We start from the raw sequence: 18,134 nt of genomic DNA on the forward strand, positions 1-18,134 counted from the left end.
TAGGTAACTGTCAGGCAGGTATTGTGTAGCTTCTCTCGTGACCTTGCCTGTTTCTCGTGCTTCAGGTAACACAGGAGGAAAGGATGTAGTGGCTATAGGTGAGGTGTGAGGTGTGAGACTCTTCAGTGTGTTGGTTAGCTGGCTGGCTGGCTGGCTTGTCGGCTTGTCCTCATCCGTGTTCGTCAGTGTGGTAGTAGATACACACAGACACATTCATACACTACTCTCGACCTCCTGATCCACTTTTTTTTTTTTTATCTTTTTCTGTGGTCTATTGTATATGAGTCCTTCTTACGTGAAAGCTAAATAGAAGATGGAAAGAACGTGAAGTTGCATAGAGGAAAGCAAATCATAGCGTCATGTTTTGTATATTAGTCCTTAGTAAATATTTATTCCCTGGCTCATGCACTACTCTCAACTTTTTTGTCTTTCCTGTATGAAAGCTAAAAAGAAAAGATAGAGAGAACGTCAAGTTGCATAGAGGGCAGCAAATCATAGCGTCATCACCCGTAGTAAATATTTAATCCCTGGCTCGTGCGTGGCTGTAATTCATCACCGCTCTATTTTTGATCTCCACGTGGATTCCAGGGCTGGACGTTCACAGGTAGATCATTACACACACGCACCTGTATCCCTTATTACCTGGCTACGAGCGGGACACGTGCATGCATATCTTACCTGTAGTGATAGTGATAGTGGTGGTGGTGGGGATGGGGTGTGGAGGGCGGCACGTAAATGGCTGTATAGGGGGGTTGGGGGTAGAGGGCGTGTTCTATAGGCATGGTATGGTGATAATGTGTTGATATTGGTGCCTGTATTATGCTGGCTAGGGTTATTCATTTATTTTTTATATTTATTTATACGTCCTAGTGAGGTGTATGTAGGTGGTTGGATATTCTCTCTCTCTCTCTCTCTCTCTCTCTCTCTCTCTCTCTCTCTCTCTCTCTCTCTCTCTCTCTCTCTCTCTCATTTTTAACCTTATTGTATCGATTAAAACAAATTGGGGATAAATATTACAATTTCTTAGTGCTTCCTCCCATTTCTTCTCTGTAAATGGTACATAATGGCACATGATTGGTGTGTTCTGACAGCTGTTTGTGTTGAGGGGCAGCGAGAGTGTTGGGGGTGGGTTGTGTTGAGTGGCTGGGGGAGACCTGTGTTGTGTTGTGGTGTGTTGTGTTGAGAGATCTGAGAGTACTGTGGTCAGGTGTGTTTGAGGGTCAGATAATGTTGTGCTGTGTGTTGGAGAGGCAGGGAATGTGTGTTGTGCTTTATTGTCTGTGTTGAGAGGCAGTATGTGTTATGTTGTTGTGTTGTGTTTAGAGGCAGTGTGTGTTGTGTAGACTGTGGCTGGGAGGGAGTTGTGTTGCATATTTATAGAGAGAGAGACAGACAGACAGACAGACAGACAGAGCATTTTAATGACCTCATAAACGGTTATTATCGCTAACAATCCACCTGACTCATTACAATATTCACCCATAAGTTTGTTCTGAGGTCATTTATATTCCATTGACATGAGAACACCTGCCTCACCTTCGTTCACTGTGTACTGTACTTGTGCGCCCACTCTACCTACTCCTTTCCTTCCCTCCTTCCTTCCTTTCTTTCCTTTTTCTTTTTACTTCCTTCCTTCCTTCCTCTCTCTCTGCCATTCCCTCTTCCTTGTATGTTCCTCTTAACATTTTTATCCTTTTCCTTCTTTTCATTCCTCATATTTTCCTTCTTCCTTCTCTCCTTCCACGCTTTCCTTTCCTTTTAACCATCACATTCTCTCTCTCTCTCTCTCTCTCTCTCTCTCTCTCTCTCTCTCTCTCTCTCTCTCTCTCTCTCTCTCTCTCTCTCTCTCTCTCTCTCTCTCTCTCTCTCTCCTCTCCTCTCCTCTCTCTCTCCTCCCTTCACATCCATACATAAAAAGGAGTTCCCACGCATTGTTGGCTGGTCGCTTGCCAGAGGTGCGAGAGGCGTGGAATGTCGCTTCGAGCCGCACGGTGGAGGTGGGGACGGCCAACACGCGGCGAGAGAGAGAGAGAGAGAGAGAGAGAGAGAGAGAGAGAGAGAGAGAGAGAGAGAGAGAGAGAGAGAGAGAAGAGAAGAGAAGAGAAGAGAAGAGAGAGAGAGAAGAGAGGAGAGAGAGAGAGAGAGGAGAGAGAGAGGAGAGAGAGGAGAGGAGAGGAGAGGAGAGGAGAGGAGAGGAGAGGAGAGAAGAGAGAGAGGGGGGGGGGAAGAGAAGAGAAGAGAAGAGAGAAGCAAAACATTCCCACATTTTCTGACAGTTAGCATTGAACTAGAGAAAAAAAAAACCCACTTATTATTTTAGTACTGCCTTGAATGTTTGAGTTAATTAATATCTTGTTTATGGTTAACTTGTGTCGTTCAGTCGAGCAACAACAGCACAGTCTCGTACCCATTTGTTTACCTTCACTATATACTAACTAACTAGCTTGGTCATCATCTGTTGCTTGTGTGTGTTCGTTTACTTCAGGTGTGTGTTCCCTGTTCCCACCCTCTCATACCCATTCTGCTGCAACTACTCCACTTCCACCATCATTCACGGGACTTCCATATATTCCCATGTCACATTTCATACCCATCCTGCAACTCGCCATTCTATCATTCACGAGAGTACTGCCATATATTCCCACATCACATTTCATACCCATCCTGCAACTCCCCATTCTATCATTCACGAGAGTGCTGCCATATATTCCCACATCACATTTCATATCAATTCTGCAACTTGTCATTCTATCATTCACGAGAGTACTGTCATATTCCCCATATATACTAACTGTCTTGGTCATTATCTGTTGCTTGTATGTGTTCGTTTATCTTCACTATATACTAACTGGCTTGGTCATTCTCTGTTGCTTGTGTGTTCGTTTACCTTCAAATAGTGGAGGTGAAGCACAGAAGTGTTTGTGAATACGAGCATAGTGTATACGTACCACATTGCTTCCTTACACATCATCCATTATCCTTGAGGCTCGTGAACCAATTAATAGAAGTACAGAAGTAAGGATCGATGAATTTAACAACTAATCATGGGAAAGAATAGACAAACGGTGCAAGGGTGAAGAAAGACAGGCAGAAACACTAGTACTATTACCTTCCCTTACATTATAACGAGAAAGGACCGCGAGTAAGGCAAGGTAAAGGGACCGCAGATCTCTTAACCCCTTGAGTACCACTACATGTTTCCATATTCACTCTGCTTACCATCCGGTGACTTGATACAGCTTCAGAAACTCTTGTGGGGGATTAGAATAGTGAAGACTGTGGCCATTAATCTTCTGACCTCCACAGACCCTTCCTAATGTCAGTAAAATGGTCTAATCGTACACATATCTTAAGGTAAACATGTGTCTCAGTATTGAAGGGGTTAATATACTTTATAAGGTTAATTAAAGGTTCCATTACCACCTTTTCCCTTTTCCCAGATGAGTTCCGCCCCCACACCAGCACATTACAAGTCATGGGCCATTTACCTCACGATCCTTCACGTAACACAGTGCTCAGTCGTGGTCAAATTAGTGCAGGGGTATTCAGAGGGCGTAGGTTGGTAATACTGCTTGGGTTGTGAGTGGTTGTGGTGATTGTAGGTTGTTGTGGTCGTTGGTAGTGTTTGCATGTCGTTTATTGGGTTGTAAGAGGTCGTCGTTGATCATAGGTGGGTTGTTTAAATGGTCGTGGGTTCCAAGTCGTACTGCCACGTGTTGACATGTGACTGACTGACTGACTGACTGACTGACTGACTCGGGGGCGTTCACTGTGATAAAACAAAAAAAAAAAAAAGAAATTGTTGCTTCGTTCAGTGGAATGTTTGTTGTTGCTGTTGTTGCTGTTGAAGTTTTATAGTCAGTGAATACGACTATTGACAAGTGCCCTTTTTCTTCGTATGTATTGTGAAGAGAGAGGGAGGTAGAGGCTGAAAATTAATATACATGTCAACATATTACCATCACTCACACTCTAAACCTTTGACATTTAACCCTCCTTGACTTGACCCTTGGACTGCTGCAGTATTTAAAAATTGACAAAGTGATGTGGCGCAAGTTTATAGATTTATTGTAGAAGAGAAGAGACAGTGAGAGAAAAGAGTGCTTGAGTTACACAAACCTCACAGCATCCGGAGGTGTTGTATGTATGCTGAGTGTGATCATCTGGGGCCACTCAAGTCACTCATGCCGTACTATTATTAATATCAGTGAATGGGTTAGTGACTTGTGCTCCTTCTTGATGGAGTTTATTTAGCCTCTGTTAGCGTGACCAGACAGTGTTTAGGAAAGGGATGGCAGTGAATGAGTGAATGGATGAATGAATAAGTGAATCCTGCAATTTCCCACACCGCAGCACACTTTTTTTTTTTTTTAATGTGTATAAATAATCAAATTCATTACTCACCACTCACATGTATATACTATAATATCACCACAACCTTTCCTCCCTAACCTATATTTTCCCACACTCTCCACATACATAGTTCCTCCACCAGATCGACGAATGAATACATGAATAGGCTGACATTAAACGAATACCTTTTAATTAATAGGAAAAAAAAAAGACTAGAATGCAAGGGAGCTGGGGAGAGAGAAGGGGGGATGGGGGTCACAACTAAAGTGGACGTGCCGCGACCAATGGAAAAGAGAAAGGAAGGGATGGAAGGACAAGCTGGCAGTGTGGAGAGGAGTCGTAATGCAGGGAGAGGCAGGGAACATGAGGAGCTGTGGTGAGGGGCGGTCCATGTAGAGTGGCAGGGGCGTGAGATGGGGACTGGACTACAATACGATAGAGACAGAGAGATGGTGTGTGTGTGGAGAGTTATAGAGGGGGGATGTGAGGAGCTGTGGTGAGGGGTGGTCCGTACAAGGTGGCAGGGGCGTGAGATGGGGACTGAACCACTACGATAGATACAGATGTGTGTGTGTGTGTGTGTGAGTGTTTTAGAAGGGGACTGACATACCTATTTACCGAAAGGAGGTTAGCGTGAGGAAAGTGTCATCTATAACGTCCAAGACCTTCCCTCAGTGTTATGGTATATAGACTAGTATTCATAAGCCCTTTGCTCTCTCACCACGACGATTTTGCAAGGCTACAGATTATTACCGGGGTTTTCAAGAGTGTTTCTACAGATAATAATGCAGAAACCTTGTCACTCTGCATGTATAACTGTAAAAAACACCTTAAAGAAACTCGTGTAAATTTAAATAAAGGCTTTTGAAATAGTGGAGGTGAAGCACAGAAGTGTTTGTGAATACGAGCATAGTGTACGTACGCCCCCACACTTCACACGCCACGCACAGTACAGGCTGGCTCTTGTGTTGGTGGTGGAGTCAGCTGTGTTCACGGGCAGTTGACATTTAAAACTGATGGCAGGGCGTGACGCAAATAACAAGTGTGTGTATTCGTTGGGAGAAATGCAGCGAGTTGTGTGCCTCTGTAACACCTGCATGCCTGTAGCGGCCCCCTGGCGAATATTTATATAAACTATTCAGTCTTCCTTGTGTGTGTGTGTGTGTGTGTGTGTGTGTGTGTGTGTGTGTGTGTGTGTGTGTGTGTGTGTGTGTGCTTTTATTTTGCTCGTAATAATCAGTGATTTTATTATCCTATTTATAGAGCACCACATCTCAATCAATACGCAGTTAACGTAGCTTCAAACACCTGGTATACCTTCACGCAGCAGAGTGGGAGCAGAGAACAAAAGAGAAGGGTTGAGTTAAAGCTAAACCTCACTGGTCATGGAATTCAGTCAAGTATCATGTTGAGTGCAGAGCGGGTTGGTCGTGATGCATTAGATCACTGCTCGCTTTCGTTATTTTCTTATTATATTTATTCACTCCTGTGTTTATGTCAGTGGGTGTGATAAACCGCTCTCATATTTCCAGGTTTTGTTGTTCTACGTGTATTTAATCGTTCTCTGTGTTTGCTATGGTAGTTCTCTCTTATTAACCCTTTCAGTACCATGACGCGTTTCCATATTCATTCTGCTTACTATTTCGTGGTTTTATACAACTTCATAAACTTATGTGGGGGATTGAAATAGTGACGACTGTGGCCATTAATCTTCTGACCTCCATAGACCCTTCCTCATGTCAGTAAAATGGTCTAATCGTACACAGACCTCTAGGTAAAAATGTGGCCCAGTACTGAAGGGGTTAATTTCATCACACGAACACTCCTGTATGAAAATGTCACTAAAGATATAATTCCTTCCCTCTTTGATCATTGCCTGCAGCCTAATCTAACCTAATATTTAATAGGATGTTTTGTTTATTTATCTATTTATTTATTATGTGATGTTGAAGTGTGGTGGTGGAATGTTTGTGGTATATAATTTAACTTTACGGTGGAACTTTAGCTCGCGAGTGGATGGTGGATGCGTGTTGTATATAGTGGTGGTTGTATAGGTGGTGGTTTGTAGTGCTTCGCTGGCATATGCTTCGATGTGACTCGCAGGGCAGTTCAAAAAGTCATTATCCAGGTAGAAAGTGTGACCGAAGCAATACCCGTCTGATCACATTTCTTCTGCAACACCTCTCCACAAAATTCAAAAACCTTTTGGTGAAATAGCTCAGGTTTTTTTAAGAGTGTTTTTATGGTCCTAGGAACACATTCATTTCCACATTATTTAACAGGACAAACATTCTTGAGAACCGGACTAATCGTGAAATAACACAGGTTTTTAAGAGTGTTTTTATGGTCTTAGAAACACAAACATTTCCACATTATTAAACAGAACAAACACTCTTGAGAACCGGACTAATCATCTGTGTGGCTTTTCAAACAAGTGGTGAGTGAGCAAAGCGTCTCTTAACACATATCTTATTGCACCGCTGAGGAACATGGCAAGGTTGTGACGCGTGCACAGTTCAAGTGGCGGGGACGGCCTCCAGCCAGCAGGTGCACGAGTAAGCTGGTGTTGGCGTCAGGCGGGGCGGTGGGCGAGGAGCGGTGAGCGGTAAGCAGGGTCAGATCTGTGTTCATCATTTGCATATATAATGTATCACTGGAGGAGTCAGCTGTGGACGGTGAATGAGGATGCCATCTAGAAAGTCTTGTCATATTCGTTTCAATTCCTTCACTGAGGCAAAGAGCATTCACTGTCCACCCACTTGACTCCCCAGCTCTCCCTCCCCCTCCCCCATTCCTCCCCATTAACCCACCCATACGGCCTCTCGTGTGTGTGTGTGTGTGTGTGTGTGTGTGTGTGTGTGTGTGTGTGTGTGTGTGTGTGTGTGTGTGTGTGTGTGTGGCCTGGTCCTTGGGCGCGACAGTTGTTAGGGAGGCAGGGACGCCGCCAGCAACACAACAGCTGTATGTTACCGTTATTGTTTTGAAGATTTGTGTACACAAGGTTTTGTTGGTCTCGGTAATCCGGCGGCGTCTCCGTTAGCGCTGCCGAGGCTTCATGTTTTGTGTGCTGGGAAGTTTGTCCCCTCTTGCTGAATAGTGCATGATCCGCTTCCCTCCCCCCTCCGACACGCGCGCGCGCACACACACTGTATACAGTCTCGTGTTGTGGTTTTGGTGACGCCTCTGTCTGGAAGGAAAACAAAGTCAGTACAGCCAGGAGTGAGCTGCGGAGGTTGGCTGACAGTGACTGGTGCGGGGGACGGGGGACGGCTGCTCGAAGACTTCGCCACGATACGTCGTGGCTTTTAAACACTGAATACCGTTTTGATATCCGTTCATTTGTGCGCTGTTTGCTTATAGTTGTATTATTTTACTTCGGTTATTTATTCATGACAGAAGGTATATGTGGACGGCACACCTGTTACAAGTCTTTGTGTGTTGTGGATTCACAGTAATCACCAACCTTCACACTGTGTATGGATAGAGGCTGTGATTGTCGTGTAGTCGTGTTCACTGTTAATTGTATAATCATTAACTCAGTGTGGTGTGGGGTAGGGGGTAGTGAAAATGTTCCAATGAGTTGTACTGTGCTTGGTGCAATACTTGTGTATCGCTGTACCATCTACGTTGTGTCTAATGATTTGTGTTTGTGTTGGTGCAGGTACTTTGCCTTGAGTGGATGGGGCGGGCGAGGCAGACATGGGGCCACTACGTCGCGTGAAGCTGACGCAACTCAACGCCCACCTGGTGTGTGTGCTCTGCTCCGGCTACTTTGTGGATGCCACCACTATCATCGAGTGCCTGCACACTTTCTGCAAGACCTGCATTGTTCGCTACCTGCAGACCTCGTCTTTCTGCCCCATTTGTGATGTTCAGGTAAGACGCTCCCGCCTTAACGAGTGAAAGACACCTCTCTGAGATGATTAAAACAGGATCATTTTTCCACCTTGAACCAAATCCTCCTCACCTGCCTGTAAAGCAAGCGTGCACAGATCAGGGACACGCTGGTTCTTACTTCTCCCTTCTTGCCAAACAGCTAAACACTGAACATCTTTGTTGAAAGCTGTTTGTTGTTGTATGCTTTAGAAAATTGCAGAAGTAGGAGAGTAGTGTTTAATAAAAAAATATACGAAAAACGTGTTTGAAATTTGACAATATAGAGGGAGTGAATGTCGCGTCACTGAGTTTCAATTGAATGAAGCGTTGTGTATACTGAGCGGTGGGTGTCCGTTGTCCGCAGGTGCACAAGACGAAGCCCTTGTTGTCCCTCCGCGAGGACCGCACGCTGCAGGACGTGGTGTTCAAACTGGTTCCTGGCCTCTTCCACTCCGAAATGAAGAGGCGCTACTACTTCTACAAGGAGCACCCGGAAGGAGGTGAGATTAGCCGGGCTGAGTGTGGTGTTGGGTCTGCGTCACGACTAATTAAATTATCATATCACGACAGGGAAGGGGAACGAGCCTCAGGTGTTTTGGGAAGGTAACAGGTGGTCGTTGCGTCATTACAGGTGGAGACAAGACCGAGCAGAGCCTTAGGGAAAGACGCCATTTCTTCCACGTCGATGACCAGATTTCCTTGTCGCTGGAGCACGTCTCGGCGCCGCCATGCCCCACGCAGAGCCTCGTGCACCCACACCTGGTCAAGCCCCTCAAGGTCAGCAATGGCCAGCAGGAGAAGCAGCTCAAGACTTCAGTGCAGGAGGAAAAGAGCGAGCCTGTGTCGGTGAAGGAGGAAGAGGGCGAGGGGCGTGATGGCAGCGGCGACTCCAAGGTGAGGCGATGAGGAACTTGTAACTCATTTTATTATGCAAACATTTACACAAGAGGCAGAGGAAGATACTACTCCGTTATCTGCCGTTACTCACTGACACATTCACTACCTGACTGCTTCGTGATGTTATTGTGATAGATATGAACCATCCGACAAGAGCATAGACTTTTTTTTCTGTCTTAATATCTTTCTAAGTTTTGTTGGATGGTTCATAACTAACTTTTTTGTCTCGTTATCTTCCCCAGTTCTGTCGGACGGTTCATAACTGCCGTAACGTTTTTGTCTTGCTATAAAGTTTTGTCTGATGGTTCGTAACTTAGTAACAATTTTATCTTCCTAACTTTGTCGGTTGGTTCATAACTGACTTTTTTTTTTTTTTTTGTCTTGCCATCTTCCCTAGTTCTATCGGATGGTTCATAACTTTTTTTTTCTCTCTCTGTCTTCCCCAGCTGGCCCACAAGCGGTACCTGAGGTGTCCTGCTGCGGTCCAGGTGTCCCATTTAGAGAAGTTCGTCCGCCTCAAATACAACCTGTCCCCGAAGACACACAAGGTGAATAGTAGTAATGTTTACATCTCTTATTTATAGTGTAATGTGTTGATTCTCTCTCTCTCTCTCTCTCTCTCTCTCTCTCTCTCTCTCTCTCTCTCTCTCTCTCTCTCTCTCTCTCTCTCTCGTGTGTGTTTCCTGAGTTTCCACTATTTCTTTCCAGTCTTGCCTCTCTTCACATTAGCGTCCTTGTTGAGTGTGATTTTTGTACGAAAGAATGAGAGAGAGTGGGGCGTGATGAGATGGTAGGCAGACAGACAGAAGTTAGAGGGAATGGAAAAATAGGATAGAGTCATTTTATTGTATTTATTTTGATAATTTTCCCTCAACCCGCCACTCTCGTCAGTAGAGCTCTAATAGGGACACACTTCCTGTAGAGCCCCCCTCTCCCCTCCCTCTTCCATGCATCATTACCTAAAAAGTATTCAGTTAATTGACTTCTGACAGTTTTTAGCGGGATATTGTTTAGTTGAAATAGAGGTGCGTGTGTCAAGTATCATCTAGGAAGGTGAGATCACAAGTGGACAGAGAGAGCGAGCAGAGACAGTGGCAGTGAGATCTGGGTGCTGTAGGGAGGGACAGTGGCAGTGTTTCCTGTACAAGTGTCCGTCCTTGCGGAAGTGAACATTTGCTCCACACCCCTCTGTTATGTGCTCAAACTCGTGTATAAAAGTGTCTATGGGGCCGATATCGAAACTAGAACAAGCAAGAGTCATCATTATGAGTGTGTACAGCGCGTCATCAATCAAATGTTTATCGAATATTTGAAACCTCCGCAGTATATATATGGTTGCAGTATCAGCCCCATAGACACTTTTTTTATACACGAGTTTGATTGGGCAAAGATAACAGAGGGATGTGGAGCACAGGGTTCACTTCCGCACGGACGGACACCTTTACACGGGACACTGCCTACCACTCTCCCTCCCTACAGCGCCCAGGTTTCTCTCTCTCCACTTGTGTGACTCATCTCACCTTCCTATATATATGGTTGATCCTTCACACGCACGCACACACACTTGAGGTAGGTAGGCACTGTACGCTTTCAGCATTGGCGGATCATGCTTTCAGCATTGGCGGATCATCCTCCTCCTCCTCCTTTTCTTCTTCCTCCTCCTCCTCCTCCTCCTCCTCCTCCTCCTTCTTTTCCTCTTCCTCCTCCTCCTCCTCCTCCTTCTTTTCCTCTTCCTCCTCCTCCTCCTCCTTCTTCCTCTTCCTCCTCCTCCTCCTCCTCTTCCTCCTCCTCCTCCTCCTCCTCCTCCTCCTCCTCCTCCTCCTCCTCCTCTTCCTCCTCCTCCTCCTCTTCCTCCTCCTCCTCCTCCTCCTCCTCTTCCTCCTCCTCCTCCTCCTCCTCCTCCTCTTCTTCCTCCTCCTCCTCCTCCTTTTCCTCTTCTTCCTCCTCCTCCTCCTCCTTTTCCTCTTCTTCCTCCTCCTCCTCCTCCTTTTCCTCTTCTTCCTCCTCCTCCTCCTCCTCCTTTTCCTCTTCTTCCTCCTCCTCCTCCTCCTCCTCCTCCTCCTCCTCCTCCTCCTCCTCCTCCTCCTCCTCCCCTCCTTTTCCTCCTCCTCCTTTTCCTCCTCCTCCTTTTCCTCCTCCTCCTCCTCCTCCTCCTCCTCCTCCTCCTCCTCCTCCTCCTCCCTCCTTTTTCCTCCTCCTCCTTTTCCTCCTCCTCCTTTTCCTCCTCCTCCTCCCTTTCCTCCTCCTCCTCCTCCCTTTCCTCCTCCTCCTCCTCCTCCTCCTCCACTTGGGGACTGTGCCTTATATAGTATACGTACATATATATGTGCTAGTAGTACAGTACATGGTAGATCATTTATTCAAACGATGTTATTGAGAAAGGTGGTTATGATTGGTCAAGTTTCACGACACAAGGTTTTCTTCTAATTCGCTTTCTTTTCACCTTCATTACATCACAGTCATAACCATTTTCTTCATGTCTCCCACAGGTGGAAATCATGCACGGTGGAGACTGTCTGATGGGGGAGTGGACGTTGCTGGACGTGGTGTACATGTACAAGTGGACAGAGGATGCTCCTCTGCGCCTCATGTACACCGTCTCGGTTTTGCCTACGACTCGGAAGAGAGTTAAGCCATCCGGGAGCAAAGCTGTGGTTAAAACGGAGCCTGGCGCCCCACCTTGCAAGGTGGCGAAGCTCCAGCCTTCCCAGCCAGACAGCAAGGTAATACCTGCAGTAAGTACGCCATGGCAGGACTCGACGAAAGGGGACGTAGTTGCCAGAGGCGACTGTAAGGATGAAAAGCCTCAGGATGGCGGAAAAGTCTTGCCTCCCCAGACGTTTGTGGCTGACAAACCCAACATCGCGACAAGCACCGTGCCTGTGAGTGCTTCTCTATCCACCGAGACAAAACCCAGTTCATCTGTTACGCAGACCAGCATCATGAGCTGTGGTGCCGGAGCCGTGCAACTGTCCAGTGGCAGGGGGCGGCCAGCCCTCACTACTACCACACCTGCCACCACCACCCCACGCGTTGCTCTCACCCACATGTCCCCGCAGACCCCGCCCACCACAGTTCCTTTATCAGTTGTGGGATCTAACGCGCCAGCTGCTGTGGCGCCGGTCTTCACCAAGACTCCCGTCAGTCCGGCGATGACATCAGCTGCGCCTGTTATGATTCAGGCGTCACAGCCAGTGGTCAATGGTCTGAATGATGTTGGATTGAAGCAGGTCCGTGGCACTGTTCCCAATCTGCAAGGGAACAAAATGTCACATCCAATCATTCCCACACGTCCGCGTCTGGGCAGGCCTCCTAATCCGTCGCGAATCAGTGCGGCCAAAATGAGACCACCGGCACCCCGGATGTCAATTCCTAACGTAGCTCGACCAATGGGTAAAAAGGTGTACCCTGGAGGCATGGCCGTCCGCCCCGGCAACCCTGTGGTGTCCGCCAGCCTCAATGTGCAGAATCGCTTGAACAGCATCAGTGGACCGCCAGGAAAGCTTGTGGCCTCCAAAGTGTCTGTCAAGAGGACGAGCGATGGCTTACTTCAAGACGGTTGCACGTCTCCCCTTCAGAGTCCACCTGTCTCCACCATCAATTCACCCACTCCCTCCACTAACAACACGACCACCCCTGCATCCTCACCCATCCTGCCCAACACAGCACATGGCACACCCAGCACACAGTCATCCTCGTCATCACAAGTCAATACTAGTAAGGATTCAGCCAACATGTCTACTGTGACGGCCACTAAGACCACTGCGTCACCTCAGCAGGCAACGTTACCCATGGACAGGCAGATGCAGAAACCAAGTTTTCCTCAGAGCCAGGGAGCACCGGCTGGACAAAGGACAAACCAGCAGTCACCGCGGCTACCAGTGAACCATAGCTTGAGACCCACCGGCCCCCAAATGTCACGCCACCCAGCACCTCAAATAGGTCAGCGGCAGCCACCGCCTCAAAATAGTCAACGAACACCCGCCCCGCCCAGCCACCAGCGGCATCCCATGCAGCCCAACCAGCGATCTGCACTAACGCAACAAACCCAGGGAAATCAGCAGCCTTCCAGTCCCCAGCAGCCTTCCAGCCCTCAAGTGATGCAGCATCATGCCTCCATAGAAGCCTCTCAGCCTCCAACGGGACACCCTCGTGCTGGGTCTCCTGCGGGGCACGGTGTACAGAAACTCCCGCTTTCCTCCACTAACCAACGTCTTTCAAGCCTTGGTGCCCAGCGGCCTCACTTGGGCCCAAGTCCCCAGCGGTCCGCCACCCCCGCCAACACTAGACCATCCACCAGCCCTGCTCCTCATCGACCTCACAGCAGCCCAGCTCCTCATCGTCCCCCAAGCAGTCCTGCCCCGCACCGGCCCCCCTGCAGCCCCGCTCCTCACCGACTCCCCAGCAGTCCCGCTCCCCACCGTCTCCCCAGCAGCCCTGCTCCACACCGTCAGCCCGGAAGTACAACACCCCGCCCGCACAGCACCCCAACACCTCCCTCCAGCCTTCCCTCACACTCCCCCAGGTCCACTCCCTCGCCTAGATGTGCATCCTCGCCTTCCCCAGCACCAGTGTCCACCACAGCGTCGGTGAGAGATGCTCTTCCTCCCCTGACTATTTCGTCTCCAGCCAGTAGCGTCGCCCCGCCAAGTGTTACAAATACTACAAATGGAGCTCCACAAGGATCAAAACCTAGTGAGACGAATAATCATGGCCGAGTCGTGTCCTCCACTGGCAGCGGCACCACCCAGACCCAACCCACAAAGACCGTGTCGCCTAGCGGAGGGAAAACTGCACCAAAATCTCCTGGGCGAGGTCGAGGGGCCTTCAGTTCCCCCAGTATACTCAGCATTGCGCAGTCACTTGCCAACAGACATCTGCAGCAGCGCACAACTACCACCACAGCTGTCAGCCCGACAAATAATACGGCCATGAATTCTATAAGTATCGGCACGAGCCAAATAAACGCTCACCAAGCATACACCACCGCAACCACCACGCCAGTGTACCCAAGCCCCGTGGCCAGCAGTCTTGTGCCGCTGGCTGCAGCGTACATGGCCTCCACATACGGGGATGCCACTCCAGACGTTACCGCCATGAGGAATCTCATTACTCTTAGTCAAACGGCGGCTTGCATCCGGGAGTTTAACTTGGCGGCCATGGTGAAGAATCTTCCAAGACCAAACGACCCAGCTCCCATTGATCTGTCTCCTACTAGTAAGGCGGCACCCCAGACCCCGCTCACTAATGGCAGAATGTCCATCTCATCCTCCTCCTCCTCCACGACGGCTACCAAGACTACTAATTCAAAGTCTCCTACAAAGACTTGCCGGCCGTCAGCAACGGCAAATGCACCCACAATTTCGCCGCCCACTCCAGAGGTGACCATCACAAAGCTGCCCAACACCCCAGCCTCTACCACCTCCAACACCACCCCCACCTCCAGTACCACCAAGACCACTTTCGGGTCGGCCAAGCTGGGTTCGTCCAACACCAACACCGTATCCATCACCAAGCGCCCTGCCTCCAGCAAGATAGCGATAGCCAAGTCCCCCGCCAATGCCTCGGTGAGACAAATACCAAATCCTTCCTTCGTCAGGCACCAGTCAGAAGCGCGAAACAATAACAATGTTTCCAAGCCACCTTCCTCCACCACAACCACCTCGGCCCCTGCCACCACCACCACCAAGAATGTATCCAATAAACAGTCTGGTGGAGGTGGTCGGGCTGCGGGTAACTCTCCTCTCAAGGAAACTGGTCCTCTGCCTAAGACTTCCTCGATTCTGGAGATTGAAAACCTCACTAGATCTCTTCCCGCAGCTGCCGCCGCCGCTACACACGGGCTCAACTTTTTTGATAACAGATAGGGAATAGCCGACTTAGAATTTTCTAGTTGTGGTGAAGAATGATACGGAACGAACACTAACTTAATTTGTGGTCGTGATCTCCCAACGAGTGCCGCAACAAAGTGCCTTGTGACGCCTGTGAGCGTCAGGACACACTAGGCGATGTGTCCTGGGGTGTGTTGTGTCTTGTGACGTGTGTGAGTGTCAGGACACACTAGGCGATGTGTCCTGGGGTGTGTTGTGTCTTGTGACGCGTGTGAGTGTCAGGACACACTAGGCGATGTGTCCTGGGGTGTGTTGTGTCTTGTGACGCGTGTGAGTGTCAGGACACACTAGGCGATGTGTCCTGGGGTGTGTTGTGTCGCGTGTGAGTGTCAGGACACACTAGGCGATGTGTCCTGGGTGTGTCGTGTCTTGTGACGCGTATGAGCATCGGGATACACCAGGCGGTGTGTCGTGTTTAGTGGCGCGTGTGGGCATCGGTGATACACCAGGCATTGTGTCCCTGGTGTGACGTATTGTATGCGTGCTGCAGTGATACACTGATTGATACCTTTACTGGTCTTTCCTTCTTAACATTTTATTGAAATATTCTGTAAAAAGGCCTGTGTAGGGAACGCTCCCTTGCCATACATATCACGTGTCGGCTCATGAAGGTAATGAGTGAGTGAGTGAGTGAATGGGTGCAGTGTGTGTTACGGAACACTGCAGGACTGCAGGAACCTCGACTTGGCTGTCGGCGGTGTCACGAGTGTCCCTCACGTTTGTTTCCTTCAAAACTAAAAAGTACTTTTGCTTTTTTATATAATATAATAAAACACATCCACCATGTAGATTTGTATATGACTAAACATATTATTATATAAGGCTTGTGATTGTTTTATCTTCACGTGTATAGACCAAATATTACTCTGTATATCCAGCAAATGTAGATTTTAAAGTACACAAAGATTTTTAGAGAAAGCTTGTTTCCATCATCCTTACTTGGGAGTGTCAGCGAGTCGCCGTGTGCAGCGTCTCATCATGGTAATGCAGGAGCAGCATCGCCTCGAGCCACCCAACCAGCCCCACGGTGACGCAGCCACGCCGAGGCATAACAAAGGCCGCGCTCCTGCTGCACCTCCTCGCATGTTGCCTTCAAGGAAAATAATAACTTTAATGAACAATATTAACTAATATCCATAACACACACAACCTCAACTGCCCATGCTCATGCTCACCTCCTCCATCCAATTGCAGTACAAGTTTACACACACACACACACACACACACACACACACACTTCAAATACGTATATTCAACAAATAATAATGCAAAATGTGTGCTGCTACCAACATTAGTGCCTACATGTGCGTGTGTAGAGGTTGAAGTAACTCGGCAAGCACTTAATCAGACACCATGCTCGTAGTAATAATAGGTAGAGTAATTACAAGCATTCCATCACACGCTGTAATGAAGTGATCACGTGAGGGAGGAAGGCAAGAAAGGGACAGCTAGGTCGGAAAGAGGTTTGGAGTTGAGTGAGGGCGTGGGGGGAAGGGGAGTCCACTTGCCTGAGTTAGGAGAGAACACCGCCCATTCCGCCAGTTAATAGCAGGTTGAGGAGCGGCGCCTCCCATACACTGCCCGGCGGCCTCCACGGAGCCTCTCACTACCTCCCTCGCCCGCTCCTCCGCTGCCTCTCCTTTACAGCACGAGTCCCCGCCATGTGAACGCAAACACCCGTCCTCGGGGTTCCCAGCACGCCAAGTCGAGGACAGCACGCACGGGGCATCCCAGGCCACCTGTGAACAAACACAAGCCTCACCTCCCGCCTACTACAGTTGAACCCAACAAAGTCTGGTCGGATCAATACCATCGCTTCTTACTCTCCGAGAACCACGTGCGGCGGTGGGCGGAGCGGCTCGCCTGTCACACCAGCGTCACTCATTAGAGCTGCACCACTGAAATAAGAGAACATTGTCATATATTTACATATCAGTATAAAACATCCAGGTGTGTGGGCAATCAAGAAGAGTGTGTGTTGAGTCACCCTCTCATTATGTACACTGTGTACTCGTGATGTCTTATGTGCACCATTCACCTGAAACACTCCAGTAATTCAGCAGGTGAGCGCAATTCATCACCGTTACCAGTGTAAGGGAGGTATTGCTTAAAGTCGCTCCATATCTCGTCCCTATACCGTGTCTGTCCCCCTCGCCTGGCCCGCCGGGTGTTAAAGGTGACCTGGTGCACAATGTGGGACGACGCCGCCACTGTGCACCTGAGCCGGCCAGCCCGCCCCGCGCCGCCTGAATTATGCACAGGTTTTGCCTCGCCATGCACACTGCACGCCTCCACGGGGCACGAGCCGGGGAGGGAGGGACGGACGGAGGGACACACACACACACACACACACACACACACACACACACGCCCGGTAGCTCAGTGGTTAGAGCGCTGGCTTCACAAGCCAGAGGACCAGGGTTCGATTCTCCGGCCGGATGGAGATATTTGGGTGTGTCTCCTTTCACGTGTAGCCCCTGTTCCCCTAGCAGTGAGTAGGTACGGGATGTAAATCGAGGAGTTGTGACCTTGTTGTCCCGGTGTGTGGTGTGTGCCTGGTCTCAGGCCTATCCGAAGATCGGAAATAATGAGCTCTGAGCTCGTTCCGTAGGGTAACGTCTGGCTGTCTCGTCAGAGACTGCAGCAGATCAAACAGTGAAACACACACAACGAGAGAGAGAGAGAGAGAGAGAGAGAGAGAGAGAGAGAGAGAGAGAGAGAGAGAGAGAGAGAGAGAGAGAGAGAGAGAGAGAGAGAGAGAGAGAGAGAGAGAGAGAGAGAGAGAGAGAGAGAGAGAGAGAGAGAGAGAGAGAGAGAGAGAGAGAGAGAGAGAGAGAGAGAGAGAGAGAGAGAGAGAGAGAGAGAGGGACACCAGCAATACAGAATAACCACCACATACTCTGGACTACACTTTTTTCACATCGTGTTGAGTGATTACCTATTCTAAGAGATTAAATGGCAAAGTTGTATGATCAATATACGACCATGAAGACGGACAGCTCTTTCCTCGAGTAGGAGGATGGTGTGTGTGTGTGTGTGTGTGTGTGTGTGTGTGTGTGTGTGTGTGTGTGTGTGTGGTGTGGTGTGGTGTGGTGTGTGGTGTGTGTGTGTGTGTGT

At 48.7% G+C, this 18,134-nt stretch overlaps 1 protein-coding gene and 1 long non-coding RNA gene across 3 annotated transcripts in view; one reads left to right on the plus strand and one right to left on the minus strand.

Moving 5' to 3' along the window:
- The window catches only part of LOC123520728 (mucin-5AC-like), a 24,630-nt gene extending 8,695 nt beyond the window's left edge, over positions 1–15,935 (plus strand). Inside the window, exons 1-6 of one of the 2 annotated variants that reach the window (XM_045283284.1) lie at positions 7,469–7,556; positions 8,015–8,229; positions 8,594–8,729; positions 8,861–9,123; positions 9,573–9,674; positions 11,616–15,935. In XM_045283284.1, the coding sequence (XP_045139219.1) occupies positions 8,053–8,229; positions 8,594–8,729; positions 8,861–9,123; positions 9,573–9,674; positions 11,616–14,993 (4,056 nt within the window). In that variant the 5' untranslated portion in view covers positions 7,469–7,556; positions 8,015–8,052 and the 3' untranslated portion in view covers positions 14,994–15,935. Of the gene's footprint in view, positions 1–7,468; positions 7,557–8,014; positions 8,230–8,593; positions 8,730–8,860; positions 9,124–9,572; positions 9,675–11,615 lie in introns of those variants that run through there. The other variant, XM_045283283.1, reaches the window with a different exon arrangement.
- LOC123520729 lies at positions 9,400–16,103 on the minus strand. The gene is made up of 2 exons (XR_006679350.1): positions 15,957–16,103; positions 9,400–9,653 (listed from the first exon to the last, which is right to left on the minus strand). It is a non-coding gene; the product is annotated as an uncharacterized LOC123520729 (long non-coding RNA).
- Between the last annotated feature and the right edge of the window lie 2,031 nt (positions 16,104–18,134).

This window comes from Portunus trituberculatus, chromosome 47 (assembly GCF_017591435.1).
Source record: "Portunus trituberculatus isolate SZX2019 chromosome 47, ASM1759143v1, whole genome shotgun sequence".
NCBI classification, from domain to species: domain Eukaryota; kingdom Metazoa; phylum Arthropoda; class Malacostraca; order Decapoda; family Portunidae; genus Portunus; species Portunus trituberculatus.